General features: G+C 48.2%; 1 protein-coding gene across 1 annotated transcript; it reads left to right on the top strand.

Moving 5' to 3' along the window:
- Positions 1 to 5,322: 5,322 nt before the first annotated feature.
- On the top strand, positions 5,323 to 9,601 carry Pla2g2e (phospholipase A2 group IIE). Its single transcript, XM_027398997.2, has 4 exons — positions 5,323 to 5,362; positions 6,594 to 6,732; positions 6,914 to 7,020; positions 8,612 to 9,601. The coding sequence occupies exons 1-4, from the start codon at positions 5,323 to 5,325 to the stop codon at positions 8,752 to 8,754; spliced, it is 429 nt and encodes a 142-aa protein (XP_027254798.1). The 3' UTR covers positions 8,755 to 9,601.
- The last annotated feature ends 9,703 nt before the right edge of the window (positions 9,602 to 19,304 follow it).

Below are 19,304 nucleotides of genomic sequence, written 5' to 3'. Positions count from 1 at the left end.
GGAAAGACACAGATGTGCCCACCTATGTTTCTAGTGGACCATGCTCATGACAGTTACCCTAAAATTTAAATTTAAAGTCCTATGTGAAAGGACAGCTACAGATTACAGACTGGACAAGGTGGGGGGGGCAGGAATGAGAGACCCCTTCAGGGAAGACCGTACCATCCTAGTAAATCCTAATGCACACTCACACACACAAGTGCTTACACACACACACACACACACACACACACACACACACACACACACGGTAACTGTGCCAGTGCACATAGACGCCAGAGTTGATATCATGATGTTCCTTCAATAGCTCTTCCATCTTAATTTTTGAGAGCGGGTCAGTGTCCCACTGAGCCTGGAACTCATAGGTCAGCTAGACGGGTTGCCCAGCCGGTCCTGGAGCCTACCTGTCTCCCCATCCCCACAGATACAAGCCTCCACACCTGCTGATAAGAGAGTACTAGGGACCCAAACTCTGGTCCCTATGCTTGCTCAGCAATCAGTTTGCCCTCTGAGCCATCGCCTAGCCCCATGCATGAATGTTTTTTATGTGTTTATTGAATTTTGTCTTTCTTTAATTCAGTTAAATCTGTTCTGTGGTGTGATTTTTTTATCGGAAGAATGGGATCTGAACTTTATGAATCTCTGGCTCTGGGTGGAGTCATGACTTTCTGAACTGTCAGGAAGATCTCAAGATTACCATCTGGCAGAAGGCTTTTAGATGAAGAGCAAGGTCAGGTCATTGTTCCCTCCCTTAAGAGTTAACCCAAATAGTCCTGTCAATCACCATGAGAGAAAACACTGCTCAGGAAGCAGGCCTGTGCTAGTGACTTTGGGTCAGAGAAAAGAGAGCTTGCTGTTCTTGCAGACAACCCACCGAATTTGGTTCCCAGCACCCACACCAATCAGTTCACAACCTCTAGCTATGGGGGACCTGATGCCCTCTTCTGGCCTCTATAGGCACTGCACCCTCCCTTCCATAACCCTCACAGAGGTACATATACAAATGCATATGCATATAGTTAAAAATAAACTACCTAAGGAAAAGAAAAGAGCATAAAATCTACCTAAACATGTAGGTCAGGACAGTGGTCTCTCTGACCATTGTCCACTCTCTAGAACAGTGTCAGTCTCTTCAGCGCCCCCCTTTGGTCAGTGTCCAACCCGGCGTTACAGGTGGGTGATTGTGAGCCACTCAACACAGGTGCTGGGAACCAAATTTGGGTTCTCTAGAAAACAGAAAATTCTCTTAACTGCTGAGCCATCTCCACAGCCCCCTCTCATACTGTTTTTGTTTGAAGTAGTGGCGGACTCGAACGCCCAGGACTGTTTGCCTGCTGCTCAAGACACTAGATCAGCGTTTACATTGCTGGTTCTTCTTCCCAAGCCCGCCATTTCTCTTCGGATAAAAGAATTCATATTTTTAGGGGTTTGATCAGTACGGTACTACTTGAGCCATCCTTGGTAGGTTGACTTCTTGAGGGAAATGTGGATTGAAATCTAAGGTTTACAGAAAATGCCTCGGAGGGGCTAGAGAGCTAGCTCGGTGGTTAAGAATGTTTGGTTCCCCATACCCACAGATAGCTCACTACCACATATTATTCCTGCTGGGCCCTGAAGCACAAGCCAACTAGCTTTCAGCCACTGCCCATTGCAACAAGGATGGTGCCAGGTTGAGTTCATAGAACAAAGCCAAAGACTTCTGAGGACTGGAGAGTCAGCCTTCTCGGTTTCCCCAACAGAGAGGAGGTAGCTGGAGGCCCTTCCTCACGTGTGACCATAGAAGTCAGCTTAAACACAAGAATGATGCAGAGAAGGAACAGGAGAGAAAGGACAGAAAGGCATACAGAACATCTTCCATGATCCAAGCAGGCCTGAAGGTTTCTGTACTTCCGGAATCTTCACTGGCTGTAACAAGCAGGGAGCTGCCCCTGCTTTTGCTCTCCAGTGTATCTGTAGCACAGAGTAGGCCCCTAACACAGAGTAGGTCCCCAGCACAGAACAGGCTCTCAGTTTAGTTTATTTACTGAAGAAACATTTAATAAGGTTACCATGCTATGATGGTTCATCTTCATCATCACATTGACAGGATTTATGGTCACCATGGAAACACCCCTGGGTATGTTTCAGAAGAAACTTTCAGAAAGCTTTAACTGAGGAGGAGAGACCTACCCTGAATCTGGCCATCACCATCCCTAGGTCTAGGATAAATAGAAAGTAGAAATGGAGTTGAGCACCAGCCTCCATCTCTCTCTGCATCCTGCCTGTAGATGCAATGTGAGCAACTGGAGATGCGATGTAAGCACCGCATCCCGCTCCTTGCCCCATGCCTTCCTGTCACGATGGACTGTGCACCCTCAAACTGTGAGCCAAATAGACCCTTCCTCCTTAAGTTGCTTTTGTTGGGTATTTTGTCATGGCAACCAGAAAAGTCACTAGCACAGCCCCTTTGTCAGAGGGCTCTAGGGGTCCTTAAGATGCTCAGAAACATCAGAAGCCAGTGGCAGGCAGTGAAGGGTGACAGTAGGCTTGCAACATGGTGCTCTGTAGGAAATTAGTAAACTGTAGCCTTTGACTGATGATAATGATGATTGTATTGACTTCTGAACAAAAAAAGTGTCTGTGTGTGTGTGTGTGTGTGTGTGTGTGTGTGTGTGTGTGTGTTCATGAGTGTGTGTGTTGTGCTCATGTACTTCCAAGTATACACACCCATTAATGTGTATGAAGAAGCCAGAGAAGGACATCAGCTCGATCACTGCGTGCTGGGGATTTGAACTCAGGCCTCATGGTTATACAGCAAGCACTCTTGCCAACTGAGCCATCTCCCTAAACCCCTACTCCTTTTTATGTTTTTTAGACTTGTAGCCTAAGCTGGCCTTAAACTCCTGTGTACCCAAAGATGAATGCCAGCTTCAGATCCTCTTCTCTCTGCCTCCTGAATTCTGGGGTTCCCAGTGTGCCCCCCATATCCAGTTCCTGCAGAACAGGTGATCAAAGCCAGCGCTTCACATATGCCAGGCAAGCATTGTACCACCTCGGCTCCATTTCCAGCCCCACCAAAGACACAGATTTATACCAGGAGCAAGAAGACAGCGCTAAGTGCCTGAGCTCTTCATCCCCCCAGCATCTCCATCCCGACCTCCACACGCCAACGCCTCCTCCACCTACCACCCTTCCCACATTCTCTCAAGCAGTGACTGAGGTCCCAAGGAAACGCTGGACACACAGGCTGCCTGCATGCCTTTCCCAGTGGATGGAGCACCCTCAACTCCCCACAGCAGTTGCTTCCTCTGGACTCAGACGAGGGGGTGAGAAAGAGGGAGAAAAAGGGACCCAGTATTGACAGGTTCCCCTGGGGGATAAGGCTGCCTATAAAAGGCCTTTCTGTCTCATTTCCTTTTCATCAGGTTTATAATCCTAAAAAGTCAGTCTAAGTATTTCTATTTTTAAAGACGATGAAGCTGGGTGCAGAGAGGTAACAAAACCAGCCAGTATCACTCAGCCCCTAAGTGAAGGTGCTACCATTCAAGAGTCCTGGTCTCATTGTACCAGAGGTGTGTGGAGGACTAAACACCAACCCCGTCCGGAATGCCTGAACCACTCCAAATCCAGTCTCTATCAGCTTGCTCTTCAGTGGGGAGCCTCCTCTGAGAAGGCAGCCCAGATTTCCCCACCATAGATCGGTACAGACCTATGGGAACTTTCAGGGTCCCCAACTTGCCTCGGCCAGGATTCAAATGAATGGAAAAAGCAAGTCTCTCACACTCAGGCTCTTCTGCTCTGACCCTGCTGGAGACCATGCTTCTTGGGGACAGAATCGATGTTGCCCTGTTGTTAGGAGGTAGCTCTTCCTGTGATTCATGGTTTGAGGCCTCATGACCCAGGCCAGAAGCCAGGGACTGCCAGGAGAGCCCTCATTAAAATCAAAAGGAAATGGCAGGTACAGAGACCTCTCTTACTAGACTGTGACTCACAGCTGCCGGGTGTACCAGGCAGGTGGACTCATTTCTGGTCTCCATCAACTCTGCATCAAGGATGGAGCTGGCAGCACCTGAGGGCCCCAGGTGGGGTGGGGGAGATAGTAGCAGGAAGTGGATGGGTAGGGCTGAAGGTGAGGCTCTGGCCCATGCACAGTCTTGTTTACAGGGCTTCCCTTCTGTGTTCAAAACCTTTCATCCCAAATCGCGCAGCCCAGGGAGCCCTCTCCTCCTGACTCCATGGAGAAGCTACCCGGGGACTGGGGCTTCTGGACCAGAGTGTCTGGATTCCTTCTCATGAGGCTCAGCCAAGGCCAGGGAAAGAAGACAGATTCCAGACCCTAAAGTAGCAGCTGAGGCTTGAAGTTGGGAGGAGGGGTCTTTAGTCACGGGCCCTGGTCACCTCCCCAAACTGAAAGAAAAACCTAGTATAGGAAGTCGGGCTTTCTAACTGGTAACATAAAGTCAGACTACTATACTCATTCCTCTGATTTTACAATGCCATGGCCTGAGAAGCACTGTGCTCCCCCCCAAGGGGTTAGGTTGGCCCTGGGTAAGTCCTTTGGGGCTGCCTGGATCCACATTGTGGCTCCCCATTTACTCAGGTGTGTGGATCTGCTCCCTCCTCTGTAACAGGGGAATAATGGAAACCCAAGTGCCTGGGGGCTATTGAAGGCATTGCTTTGGCCTTGTTTATGAGTGGCTCACCTGAGGACCAGTTCTCACGAAGGAGGTGAGGCAGGATGCCTGTCTCTGTAATAGACAGGAGCACTGATGTCCCAAGCAGGGGAAAAGGCCTGCCCAAGGCCTTGTGATCAGGGGTGGACTCAGAAGGCCCTGAGAGTTGATGTCAAGTTATCTCAGTCTGGGAAGGATAGGGAGGGGCACTTCAGCCATGGAAACAGGACAGACTTGGTGCTTGGCCCTGTGAGAGCTTCCGTTTCCCCACCACACTGGGTCTCATCCACTGAGTTGGTTTAAAGGGACTGGATGCAATATGTAGCTCTAGACACAGGGCACAGCCACTGGGAGCAAGGATTACAATTTTAAAACATGGGGGTCCGGGAGGTGGGCAGGAGGAAAGATAGCCACAAGCCTGCCCCACTCCTGTTCCCACACCCCCTTGGAGGCAGAGCCCCAAGGAAACTAGCTGGCCCCTCCCCTGGGAACTTAGCCAAAGTGTCAAAGCTGGAAGAATTATTGCATCACTGGGCACTCGAGGGTTAATGACGGGGAGTGGGCAGGACCTGTGTATTTAACTAATTGGGAGGTGGCCTGAGATCAGAGGCCCCTGCTCACATCCTCCCACTGCAGCAGGCTCCTGTACCCCCTGCTCACCTCCCCCAAGATGAAACCTCCCCTTGTCCTGGCCTTCCTTTGCCTCCTGGGTAAGTGACCTTCAGGACCTCCCTGCTGCTTCCTGCCCTATCTGGCAGCAGGAAGCTCTCTGGATGCCTGAGCTCGACAAGGCATCATGGGTACCAAGTGCTAGAGGCCACCAGCCACATGGTGACCCCGGGGCAGGCGTGTACTGCCTGAGCCAGCAGTGACTGGAAGAGAAGGAAGGCAGGCGAAGGCTGGGGAGACGACAGTGGGGAAGGGAAAGGGGGCCATGTGATCCCCACTCCAGAGGGGTACCTCCCCACAGCTGAATCAGAAGGGTCTGGAGGAATCTGGGGAGGTCCACAGGAGCAGCTAGGACACAGGTACAGGTGGGTGATGAGGTCTTTGTGGGGAGCAGAGTGCTGCTGGGGAGACAGGGCTGAAGTCTGGGGAGATTAGCATGGGGGGGGGCGAGATTTAAAGAGTCAGTGGAGAGCTCTGACACAGCATGAGCAGGTGGAAGGGAATGAGCAGCACTGGGTGGGTAGGAGACTTCAAAGACAGACAAGCATGAGGACCTGAGTTTGAATCCCCAAGACCTACGTAAAAGCTAGGCATTGCAGCATACATCTGTAATCCCAGTGCTGGGGGACCTGGCAGATCCTCCTGGCTTGCCGGCTAGCCAGTCTAGCCAAATAGGCAAGGTCTAGATTCGCTGAGAGATTCCATCTCAAAAAGTAAGTTGGGAAGATACCAGCGGGGTGGTGGTGGCACAGGCCTTTAATCCCAGCACTCAGAGGGCAGAGGCAGGAGGATCTCTGAGTTTGAGGCCAGCCTGGTCTACACAGCAAGTTCTAGGACAGACAGGGCAACACGGTGAAACTCTGTCTCGAAAAACAAACAAACAAACAAACAAACAAACAAAAAACAAACAAAAAGACATCTGATAGTAAGCACTGGCCTCCATGGATATGCACATATTGGCCTCTATCTGTCTGTCTGTCTGTCTGTCTCTCTCTCCCTCTCTCTCTCTTACACACACACACACATGGGTGGGGGTTACAGAGGGAAAGAGAGAGAATGATAGGGTGGGACCTAGGGGATTAAAGCACAAAGCATGCCATTGTGGTGTTCTCAGCATCATTGCTATTGCTAGCTGGATGTTTTGGGGAGAGAGCTTAAATGGATAGTTGGGGAAATGTCTGGAGTCGGATCTGAAGGGTTTCAGGATGGGGCCCTGGATGAGATGCTCACTGGCCCTGAAGGACCTTGTGGCCTCTGCCTCCTCTTCTGTAGTGTCCCCAGTTGATGGGAACCTGGTCCAGTTTGGAGTGATGATTGAGAGGATGACGGGGAAGTCTGCACTGCAGTACAATGACTACGGCTGCTACTGTGGTGTGGGCGGCTCCAACTGGCCCGTGGACCAGACCGATTGGTGAGCAGGAGGACCTTTGAGGAGAAGGAGGAGGCAGGGAAGCAGCTGGGTGGAAGGAGGCACTGGGGACACCTAGACAGAAGGGATTCACACTCTACTTCTATCCCCTCTGTGTCCTGGGCCCTATCAGCTCCTGCTTCCAGCCCAGCCCAGCCCCTCCTGGTTAACTCTGACCCCACAGGTGCTGCCATGCCCATGACTGCTGCTATGGACGCGTGGAGAAGCTGGGCTGTGAGCCCAAGCTGGAAAAGTACCTCTTCTCTGTTGGTCGAGACACCATCTTCTGTGGTAGGTGGCCAACCCTGGAATGAGCCAGACACTGGGTAGGCAGGAGTGCCTGCAGTTAGTAACCTTGGTCCTTGTCCAAGGGCCAGACCCATGAGGCTCCCCGTCATCACGTAAGTGTGACGACACTTGTAGCCCTTGCCCTGTCTCAGCCTCTGGGGAGTGAGCAGAAGGGACTTGGTTAAGACACACACACACACACACACACACACACACACACACACACACACACACACGGAGCTGGATTCACACCACTCTGCCCTAGGAGGGGCCAGCAGCCCCTATTCTCTCAAGCTGTTCATTCCCATTGGGGCTGCCGAGTTGAGCCCACCTCCTCCACTTTGCCAAGTTCAATGCCCATTTGGCCCTCTTAGCTTTCCTCTGGGCCTAGGCTGGGGAAATAGCCAAAAGCAAGAATGCCCAAAGGTCACTTGAATCAGAGGATCCAACTTTCTTCCCAGTGTAATCAGGAACCCTGAAGGAGGGTAGGGCCTGGTGGCTATGGGATGCAAGGAAGGACCCAGACAGTCCAAGGAACAGGCTCAGCACCAAACATCAGGTCCATGCCAAAGTGTGAGCCAAGACCAGTGCCGATGAGGCAGAGTTGGCTCGGATTGTCTGGCACCTGCAGATCACTCAGCAGGGCAGCTGCCATCAGGTCCTTGTCACTGAGGGTTCAGACAAGGGTGGGACAGTCCCCAGTTGCAATGGCACTGAGAGGATGTTAGGGGAGGAGTCAGATGGATGGAACATGGGTACTTTGTCTTGTATCCACCATGGTACTTTGAACAAGGGAATGACCTGTGGAAAGCCTGTGTGACTCCTTGCCTTCTATGCCGAGATAACCATGCCCATCTCCCCAGCTGCCCAGTGTCAGGACCTCAAGCGCAGTGCTGGGTCCTGCTGAGATGGTGGTGTGGGCCCCTGAAGGGAAATGTTCGTCTTTGAGGGGAAAATGAGGCACCAGACCCTTCTAGACAGGGAAGTGGATCCCTGGGGACTAAAGAGTCAGAGCCACTGTGGGCAGAAACAGACAACCACAATGGGACTGAATTGAAGTAAGTCTTCTAGGCAACTGGCACCTGCCATGCTGGTGCCATCCGGCTCTGGGGAAGGTGGGGTGGGTCAGTATGATGCCCAGGCTAGGTACAGGTTCTGTCTACTCTGACAGAGGCAGGCCGAAGCCCCAAGAAGCCCCCAGCATTAGTCTAATAGCCTGTAGCCTGGATACTGGCCTTCACTAATGATGTCATCACATAGGGGAGGGTTGGTATGGGCCTGGCAGGAAGAAGGTGAGAGGTTGTGAAGCCAGGGTCCTCTCAAGGCAGCAGAGGGCTAAGACCAGGTGAGTGGGCTTGGAAAGGAAGGGAAAAGCCAGAGCAAAGTTTTTACTTTCTCAGAGTCCATAAATTTGACTGGCAAAATTATGGACCATCCCCTTGAGTGTGGGCTTCCATAGCAAGTGGGAAAGTGGCTAAGGATGGGGCTGGGAACCTGGACCACAGAGCAGCCAGGAGTCACTCTCACCCAGTGTCTGAGAGCCCCAGCCGCCAGCCTGCACCCCAGTCCCTGGCTTGTTTCCATTCCCCTCTAGCTGGTAGGACGACTTGCCAGCGGCAGACCTGCGAATGTGATAAGAGGGCTGCACTCTGCTTTCGCCACAACCTGGGCACATATAACCGCAAGTATGCCCACTACCCCAACAAGCTGTGCACTGGGCCCACCCCACCCTGCTGAGGCCCCACCGTCTCCCTAGCTACCCCAGGCGGCTGCTGCCCCAGGCCTGGTAAAGCTTGGAACCCAAATCCCTCTCCTGCAAACCCATCCCTCCCCTGGGGCCACACCTGTTTCCCAGGACCAGCTAAAGGAGCCACAGGACCCTTCAGCACCTACAAGTCAGGCTAAGTTTCCCCTGGCATCTCCCTCTTCTGAACGAGGGAATTTATTCCCCTGTAAGTCTGATATTCTTCCATTATCTTCCCGGAATTTAGATAGTAGTTTCCTTTCACTCATCCATCCATCACTCAGTCCACCACATGTTGAGAGCCTATCCTGGGCCAGCACAATGCTAAGCACTGCCACACAGTGGGGACTGATGGGACATGGTGGCTCCTGCCAACAGGGCCAGCAGTAAACCCTTTGTTCTCTTCAAGAGTAAGTGCCCGTGCTTCCAGGCTTCTGGGTCCACAGCCTGAAACTCTGTGGACCAGTCAGGCCCTGAAAACGGAGACCCCCGCCTCTGCCTCCTGAGGCTTGGGATGAAAGTTGTGTGCCACCATGCCTGGGCTATATGTCTTCTTTTTTTGTCTACAGTTTAACCCAAGACTGTCATGTTTCTCTCTGGAAGGAACATTTCTGACCCATTGGCTTACTATGAGAAGCATTAAAAAAAAAAAAAAATCAACCCAAAAATACTGTCCCCCTTGTTATCAGGCCTCAAATGCCCCCACTGGCAAGAACTGGTTTAGATGGGAAAGTAGCTTTAGATCCATCTTGTCTAACCCTCACAAAAAAAAAAAGAAACAAAAAACAAAACAAAACAAAACAAAAAAGAAACAACAAAACCTTTTTTTTTTTTTTTTTTTTTTTTTTTTGAGGCAAGCTCATATAGCCCAGGCTGGCCTTGAACTTGCTATGTAGCCAACAATAACCATGAACTTTTGATCCTCCTGCCTCCACCTCCTAAGAGCTAGGATTACATGCATGAACACCACAGCTGGTTTCCCCCAGTGCTGGGGATAAAAACCAAGATCTTTACGCATGCTAAGCAAGCAAACACCTTTCAACTGAGCCGCATACTAGTCCAGTCCCTTTTTTGATAGATGGTATCTGAGGGCCAAAGAGGGCACACTCTTCCCAAGAGGTGTCCTCACTCCGGGTCCTTCCCTGCCTCAAGAAGTTAGCACCAGCTACTTCGTTGCCACATTCTGGTGTGGCTGTGTTCACCGGACCTACAGATGCCAGGCCCAGATGCCAGGTCCAGATGTGAGGTCAACTATGAGCACACAGCTGGCTCAGGCTCCTGACAGAGCAAGAAGAGAAAGGAGTTCACCCTGCCAGGCCATTAAAGGATTCCCAGCGGGAGAGGCCTGCGGCTACTCCAGAAGCAAGATGCTCAGGCAGCTCACTCCAGCTATAAACACCTCCACCACTGCAATAAGGGGACAGCAACGGAAGGAAGAAGGTTCGAGGGGCGCCTGCTCCATGGCACAAAGCAGCGTAAACACTGCACAGGGCGAGTCTCCCAGAGGACACTTGATAAATATCCACTCCCTTTGTCCTTTCCACGGTACAACGAGATCTCTACCAGCATGAAATCAAAGGGATGCGTCATCGGGAACTTTGAAAGGTGAAGCATCTCACTGCTTGAAAAGAAAGAGGTGGGTGGCGGGTGCGTCTGTTGTAACTGACTCTAACCATTAGGAAATAAGGCCGTAAATCAAAATTGGTTTGTGAGGGACGCCGGCCTGACCCTCATTTGACAGGAAGTGTGGTCCCACGGCGCCCTCTGGTGTCCATCTTTTTTTTTGCACGGTTAGGAAGACTTACCAGCTTAGGCTTTTGCCTGGGGTTTCCTAACCTTTATCAGGTGGGCCAAGTGTACACTGGGCTAGTGACACTTTCAACAGTAAATATGCTGAGAGACCACCGAAGGCAGATGAAACGGGAAAGTCCAGCAATGCAAGTTGCAGTGTGCGGTTCAGGTGGGAAGGCGGAGGGAATTTCTAGGATTTTAGGTACTATGGGATATTCTTGACAGACTTATAATTGTATAACTGTCTGGTAAGTGAGAGACGTAGAAACAAGACAGCTGAGCAGCCTGCAGTGACTCAGCTCCTACCTCAGACCACCTCAATAAATATTCAATGGATGAGTCGAGCAATCTGTCTAGATCCCATTTGATGTATGTGTCCTGGGTGCAAACACTGGATTTGTGGATATGACTGACAAAATAAGAACCCTGAACTTGACAGAACTGCGTCCTTCCACTTTGAAGCATCAGATCCAGCCTAAGTCAGTGGTTCCCAAGCTGTGGGTCGCGACCCCTTTGGGGGTTGCGTACTAGATATTTATGTCATGATTCATAACAGAGGCAAGATTACAGTCGGGAAGTAGCGATGTAAACAATGGTATGGTTGGGGGCCACCACAACATGAGGAACTGCATTCAAAGGTGATGGTGTTAGGAAGGCTGAGAACCGCTGCTCTAGGCCCTTGCCCACCCAAGGAGGCTGACTCACAGACAACATCAGCAGTGACAGTAGCAGCCGTGTTGCTAGAGATCTCAGACCCAATGCCAGGTCTGCCATAGCAGAGTCAATAGGTTAACAGGACCCCCAGGTGTGTAGAAAATCTAGGAGCTGCCAATTACCACAACCTAAGTGTTTGCATGAGTAAGATGGAATGGCACAAAAAAACCCGTGCTAGGGTTTAGCTAAATACACATAAAGAGCATTTATACGCCTACCACATACACACATTTCATTTATGCCCTGAGAGTTGATGGCTGTAAGAGTGGCAATGCTACATAACATTAAGCAGTTGGATTTACAGAATACTGCCCTTGAGTGCTTTACATGAACCCATTGAATGGAGGGATGCATGGATGGCGGGCAGATGGATGGATGAATGGATGAGATGGATGCATGGATGCGTGGATGGATGAGACAGATGGGAACATAGGTGGATGGGTGGGTAGGTATGTGGGGGAGTGAGCAGATGGGTGGATGGATGGAGAGGGGGATGATATGTGGGGTGAGGAGATAAGTTAACAGATAATAGATTCATGGGCAGATGGACACATAGATGTGTGCATGGATGAGTGGATGGGTGGGTATGTTGTGCCCAAATTCAGAACCCTAAAATCACTAGGAGACCCATTCCAATGCAAAAGCAGAGAGTCTTTTATTATTTAACGAGTTAACTGTATTAACTCAGTTCCCTGGTCTGCCCAGCACAGTGGGTGGGGTGAGAAGGACCCAAAGGGCCTGAAAGGCAGGGAATTTATCGGGATGAGCAAGGCAAGTATCTAGAGGTCTGCAACAGTCTCGGGATTGGTGTACTTCTGGGCTTGGGTGACTTGCCCTGTGTTGATTGGTCAACTGGTTGCTATGGCCGATAAGCCCTCCCAGGGCAGTTGCTATGCTCTGTACACCACTGTTACTGTAAAGCATATCTAGAGTCTGCCAGCTAACTTTTGATTGGTTCCTTGCCACAGAGAGGGTATCTGACCTCTTAGTGATTGGGGCAGGTCCAGCAAGGTCAGAAGGCCAGAAACTCAGCAGCATGTGTTGAGTCAGAGGTCTACATCTTGCTGGGTCTTTTCTGCAGCCTGTCATGGCTGCTAAAGCAGGGAGCTGGGTGAGGGTCTAGTCCCTTAAGGTAGATGGATCCATGGCTGATGGGTGGATCCATATTTGTGTTGTGGTAGGGGTCTCTGAGAGCCAGGGAAAAGAAAAACAGAAAATAGCCACATGGACCAGGCAATGTCCTTGAATAACAGGTACCTTTCCTGGCATGCCAACAGGCACTCCAGGTAGCTATTTTGTCCCTTAAGGGAGTTTCCTTTTGATCTAGCATTCCAGCCTCTTGGGGCACAAGGGGAAACATACTCTCTTTTGTAATTATTTCCTGCTGAGACTAGGATGTTTTCAGGGCCCAGGAAGACTGGAATGCTAGGCAAAGGCAAGGAGGGAATTCAGCTACTGGGGCCTCCATCAGAAGCATCTGGTTCACTACCCAGCTGAAGAGCCCGGGAGCAATGGCATGGACTAGGCTGGTCCACATCAGCTTTCAGCAAGTTCAGGGCTAGCAGCTGTTTGGAGCAGGTTGTAGTCAGCAGCTAATGCTTGGATGTGTCTGCAGGTCAAATGGGAAGCTGCTGAGACAGATGTAGACTGGGGACAGAAGTTAAAATTTAGGAAAATATTACATTTATTACATTTGGAACTTTCAGTCCCATTGTCCTAGTAATTAGGGAAGGGGAGGAGTTCCAAGACCAGGAGAGAAATACCACCCTCAGGGATAGACAGGTAGGGAAATTTGTCTAGAGTCCTTTTGACCTGTGAGAAGTGGATCCAAGTCTTATGACTCCCCCAATTCTCTGAAGCTTACGTGAATTTCTTAGTTTACAAAAAGACATAAAAGCTTTAGATATATTAGCATTACTGAATGTGTACTGAAATCCATATTGTAGAAAAAGTAGGTTAAACAGCTGGAGTAGACTCACACCTTTGAATCCTAGCAAAATCTATGGAGGTTAAAAAGCATGGACATTTTTTTTTCTGTCCAGAGAGCCAGATATGGATTGGAATGAAATGTCTTCAGCCCAGCACCTTAGAATCTATACTTAGATGACAACCAAAAGAAATCTAAAATCTTGAGTCCCTTTTCCTCCCAGTGTTGTCACTATGGATAATGTACACCTAGTTAGTGATGTTAGACCCCCGAAAACTCAAGTATCCAGGGTCCCAGGCCACGTTCAAGGTCACCCCAATCACCAGGCGGATTCGAGAGCTTGCTGCAAACTGCACGAGGCTTTATTGTAACTTAACGAGCTAACCCCATGTTAGCTCGGATCTTTCACCCACCCGCCTTGGTGGACGGCTAGAAAAGACGCTCCTAGGGGCTCCCGAAAGATCTTATAGGGCAGCGTAAGGGGAGTGTCTAGGGGTACGCACAGGCTCACGATTGGTGTGCCTCCAGGCTTGGAGGGCTTGCCCTGTGTTGATTGGTCAACTGGTTGTTATGGCCCACAGGCCCTCCCAGGGTGGTTGCTATTGTCTCTACATCATTGCTGTGCGCTTGTCCGTAAAGCACACCCAGGGTCGTAAAGCATAGCGCCACCAGCTAACTTCTGATTGGTTCCTTGTCACAAGACAGGCATCTGACTTTCTAGTGTCTAGAACAAGGTCATAGAAGCACATGTTCAACCGTTATGGCTGCCGAAAGGGAAGCTGGTTCCTTCAGGGATAGTTTCCTATTGTTTAGGGTTGGGATTGGAAGGAGGTGTTTGGGCTTGGATACCTCTTTCAGATGGCTTTAGGGTTTAGTTATAATAGATATAGTTAGGATGTGACATAGCAGATTATTGTATCTTCTTATATTTCACCCTTATGATTGTTAATTATGGATACTTCATACTGCTAAGTTTTGATCCTCTTTTAGACCAAAAGGGGAATTGTAGGGGTCACCCTGACCATGCCTCCTGGGGCTGGCTACAGGTGTACTTGGCCACACCCCCTAGGGCATGGACAGGGTGATGTGTGGTTAGTTAAGAGTCAGGGACATATGTGGGAAAGCCCCTCTCTTTTCCCTGCTGCTTCGGCTTGCTCTGCTTTCCTGCCAGTTGGCTAGGTGCTCAGTAAGTAAGGCATATTCCCTAATAAAATACCGTAATCATATTGGTGAGTCACCATTTGTATCCGTTTATAGACCTTTATATATCTTAGACCTCCAGAATTTACATAGATTTTTATATCCTCATACCTTTATATACATACCTTACAACATTTTCTTAGACCCTCAAACTTTGCATAGGCTTTAATATTCTTTCTTTCCATTTAATCATTTACCAGAGACACAAGCAGTTATTACCAAGAACAGTCATTTCAAATCATGCTCCTTTAGTGGAAAGTTGTACCTGAGATCTGTTTATCTTTTAATGTGAAGCTTGTTGGCAAGGCAAACCTGTCTACCTTTTCTCAACAGGAGACCTAGTAACTCTAGAAAAAACAAGGCTTGATTTTTAGATATGAAATGAGCTAACATCTGGCTGTGACCTTGGGAAAGAACCTGGTTGTCTGCTGCTGCTGCTGCTGCTGCTGCTAAGCTGACAAAGTTATAGCTATTCTAGCCATCAATACCTTCAGAAATCTGTGAAGGATAAATTATAGCATGAAGTATAATCCAAATGACCTATGTATCAATTAAAATGGCAGAGACTAGTCCATTACCTAGATGGTTATCTTAGGCTCCTGTGGTCCCCATGGTCTTGGGGGCAGAGGTACCAAGACAGCTTCAATCTTTGGCTGCCAGACCCAGAAGGTGAGAGACTTTCTGTGAAGGAGGAACATGGGAGAGACTGACCTTACTTTGTCTAGGCAAAGTGGAGCAATCAGTTCTCCAGTGTCCTGTTGTCCAAGTTTGGGAAGGGTACTGGCAGCAGGTATTGCATTGGGGCAATCTTCCCCACTGGTTAGCATTACCAAACCCAGGTGGAGTCATTGTGGTGCTTTGTCATCTTCTTTGGAAATCTCGGGGTCACTGCTAGGAGTCTCTATCATAGTAATCTTTTTCCATTAAACAATTTAAATGCCATATTCATCAGATCTCTGACAAGTTTGAGGACCATTATCTATTAAGTATATCTGAGCTAAATAAACCTAGGCTTAAACTTGAAAACATACCTATTATTATAGGTGACTAACTGCTAACCCATATTTCGTAATTATATGTTACATTTTTAAATGAATTGCACAGGTACAATACCTTAAACAAGAGTAAAAAACATATATACATTATAACAAAAATAACCTTAAATTTCTGTCAATATACAAAAATTCATACCAATGTGAAATATTTGAGAATAGTAGTTGCTTTTTAGTTTAAAAAGGCAGATTATCTAATCTACCTTTTTATTCTATCATTTTTATTTTAAAAGTAGATTTAATAACCCTTTAATAGATCCCCCTTTAAAAAAATAGATCCCTGAATCTAACCTCCTTTGTTTAGCTTCCTTCTTGACCATAACCAATAAAACTTGCAACCACCTCCCCCCTCCAAAGAATGACAAACATCCACCAAATGATCAGAAACTATCCATCCCACCTCTTGGGAATGTGGGCATTGTGTTCTTTAGACTGCTTCCTGTTGTCTGGGGAATGATGGCATCTCTAGAGGACCCTTAGAAAATTAGAATAATGGTCAAGTCCTGAGAGATGTACTAATTTTTGTTTAGTCTGTGTGTGATGGGAAAATATAGAGCTTTCTGAAGGCTTAGCTGGAGTAGTCTCTGAGGTCAGACCATCTCAGCTAGCAGCTTTGAAGTTGTTCTGGGTGTAGATTTCTGAGGAAATTCTAACTAAGGCATTCTGAGAGGGTGGATCATTTGGGATACTTGTCTTTATTCATGTCTGGTCCTTTTGTTCTGAAAACACACAAACTTTTAGCAGTAACATACATATCTGTATTAACACAAATATGGAATTTGTGGTATACACAAATCAGCTACAGATGGTTTGTTTTATGTTTGAGAAGATAAAAGGCATCTGTCAACTTTGTATGTCCATTTGGACTGTATAACCAAACTGTTATGAGGACTCTGTAGCCAACAAGATTTATCATGTCTCATCCAGTCTCAGAGCTATTCCCATGCAGAAGGATCAACGTACATGTTACCTGACCTGTAGTCTTTCCTGGTTTCCTCCCTCACATCTACAGTCAAAGCCCCCAGGAGGTCTCCTCTGGTCAAGTGTTATCTTTATTACTTTTGGAGGGATACATAGCTTTTTGTTTCCTATGAGCGCAAAAGCATAACCTCTTTCCCAATGCAACCCATTTCCCGACTTCCATTCTGAAGCCAACACACCCTAAACAGCCGTCTATAGGCTGTTTTAATTCAGAAGTGTGCTGTAGTCAACAAAGCTGAAAGGAGTAGGAGATCTGACGAGTGCTTCGACATCTGACGTGGAGATGAAGAGTTTGCCCAGTCAGCTTTTAGTCTTGCTTTGGTCCAGCATTTCCTCACTGTGCTCCATTCCCTACATTTTGAAATGGTAATATGAATCCTGTACCATTCATTATATGCTGGAAGTATGTGATCTGTTTTTTTATTTGATTTCATAGGGGATTGTAGATAAGAGATTGTATGAATCTCAGAAGAGACTTTGAACTTTGGACTTTTAAACATTGTTGAGACTGTGATAGACTATGGGGACTTTTGAAATTGGACAGAATGCATTTTGCATTATGGAACTGATACAAGCTTTTTTTGGGGGGAGGGGGTTAATGAGTGGAATGTGGTAGTTTGAGAGAAACTCCCTTTGGCTCCCAAAGGGAGTGGCACTATTAGGAGGGATGGCTTTGTTTGAGGAAGTGTTCACTGTGGAGACAGGCTTTGGGGTCTCCTTTGCACAAGCTACACCCAGTGAGACAGACCATTTCATGTTGCCTTCAAGATATAGGACTCTTAGCTACTTTTCCAATACCACGTCTGCTTGCATGACACCATGTCCCACCATGACGATAATGACTAAACCTCTGAACTGTAAGCAAACCACCACAATTGTTTTCCTTCATAAGAGTTGCCGTGAACATAGTGTCTCTTCACAGCAATAGAAACCCTAATGAAGACACCTTGCTACATCCCCAATCAGCCTCTCTCCCTTCCATACCTGAGTCTCTTGTTTTATGGTTATCAGTCCCTCATTTTTTTTTTCTGACTGAGACAATTAACGTGATTAAAGTTTGTTTTCCTGAAGATGCCTCCATGTCTCATCTCTTTATCCAGAATCCCATAACAGTGTGTATATGGATAAATGGCTGGGTAAGAGCAAGGTGGAGGGTGGAGGATGGATGGATGGGTGGATGGATGGATGGATGGATGGATGGGTGGGTGGGTGGGTGGATGGGTGGGTGGGTGGATGGATGGATGGATGGATGGATGGATGCATGGATGGATGGATGGATGCATGGATGGATGGATCACTGATGGATAGATAGCTCCATGGATAGATGAAGGGGTGGATAAATGAGTAAATGAAGCAAGGGGCTACATCTAGGCACGGTGTGTTTTGGGGGGGGGATATTCAGATATTTCATAGCCGTTCTCTTCAATTTTGATGTGAGCCTCTGGGTTGATTTTGCTTTTGTTCCTAAATAACTTGCTGAATAAGTGATTATAAATCACAAAGGAATTTCTGAGTTAACTGCAGAACATAATTGTAATATCATAGACATTCATCTGCTTCTTTGGGGTTCTTTGCAGTTGTGGCTAGGCGGTTCAACACTTCATTAAAGTTATTCTTTCTTCCCATGATGCTGTAGAAGGAGAAGCTGGCAACGGTTAAGTGGCGGACAGACACCTCCATTCTCCATGGGCTTCATCCTACCCACTAATACCCTCTTTGATTTCTGCCGTGTCCCTCCTTGGTTCCCCATGAATCCTCAGCAGCTCTCTATGGTCCACTAGCCCCATGGTACTGTTATGTTAGATCACAGATGTGTCCTTTGAAGACAGCGGTCACTCCAAGAGGCCAAATCTCACAGTCTAAAGAAATCAGGCCTCGCCTATCACAGCTCTCCCTGGGGCAGAGTTAAGAAGCCAGTCTGTGCTGTTCTTTTGACAGCCCCTAGTTTGTGGTCTACCTGTAGCTAGCATCTCCATTCTCCAGTCATGTAGGCTTACCCCCCAAAATCATGTAGGCCATCCCTGTAAATCAGGCAGGCTATATCAGACTAATTCATGTCACATTCCTGCCCGCCCTTGAAAATTAGGGAAGTCACATATCTCCTTTGTCCGGTGGGATTTCTATGACACTGAGCCCACACTGATAGGATCCTATCCTTGGTGGCTCTTTCCCTTTAAGCTCCTAACCAAGCTCCTCTCTGGTTGAAGGGCAAGCCTTTAAGGCCTGGTATGCTAAATTGATTTCAAAGTATTGTTCCTCTTTAATGCTCTCCCACCTCAAGGCCCAGTTAAGGTCACAGTCTGGCAGCCTTTTGTCCTAAAAGACCTCAGAGACCCGCCTGCCTCTGCCTCCTGAGAGCTAATGCTCTCCCACCTTGAGACCCAGTCATGGTCTAGTGGCCTTTTGTCCTAACAGACCTCACTCCTGCAGAGCATTTATGGGTTTGTGTCCTCTCAGAATCACCCAGCCAAGGCTGGGACACCTCTCCACATTCTCACTGTTCCCAGGACAGGCCCACAGGCTGCTTGCTGTCTGTCTTTTGTGTAGCAGTTTCCTCAACATAGAAGCTCATGTGTTTCAATTCAAGTGCAACCCACGTTTCACCTTTCTGAACTGGAGTGGACATCAACCTCTATCAAACCGCCACACTTGTGTCTGGATCTTTCCTAGTGCCCTCATCCCAGTTATGTGGGTCCTTTTGTGGTAGGCAGCCTCAAGTCTCCATCCTCAGGTCTCTGTTCCTTTCTGTGCCATTGCTCCTAACAAAAGCAATGCACCAAGAGCTCCACTGAATAGGTTGCAGAATAAACCAGTAGATGTCACAACAGAATTCCTGCATTAACTGAAGAGCCTGATTATGATGGGGTAAGGCCAACCA

The sequence above is a fragment of the Cricetulus griseus genome, chromosome 2 (genome assembly GCF_003668045.3).
Source record: "Cricetulus griseus strain 17A/GY chromosome 2, alternate assembly CriGri-PICRH-1.0, whole genome shotgun sequence".
Taxonomy (NCBI): Eukaryota; Metazoa; Chordata; class Mammalia; order Rodentia; family Cricetidae; genus Cricetulus; species Cricetulus griseus.
Note: the sequence above shows the minus strand (reverse complement) of the source record. Positions and strands in the feature narration are given on the sequence as shown.

Excerpts from the sequence above, each read along its gene's own strand:
- Pla2g2e (XM_027398997.2), top strand. The coding sequence starts at position 5,323 with ATGAAACCTCCCCTTGTCCTGGCCTTCCTTTGCCTCCTGG. Across the intron at positions 5,363-6,593 it reads GGCCTTCCTTTGCCTCCTGG|TGTCCCCAGTTGATGGGAAC; the intron begins GTAAGTGACCTT and ends CCTCTTCTGTAG. Across the intron at positions 7,021-8,611 it reads TCGAGACACCATCTTCTGTG|CTGGTAGGACGACTTGCCAG; the intron begins GTAGGTGGCCAA and ends ATTCCCCTCTAG.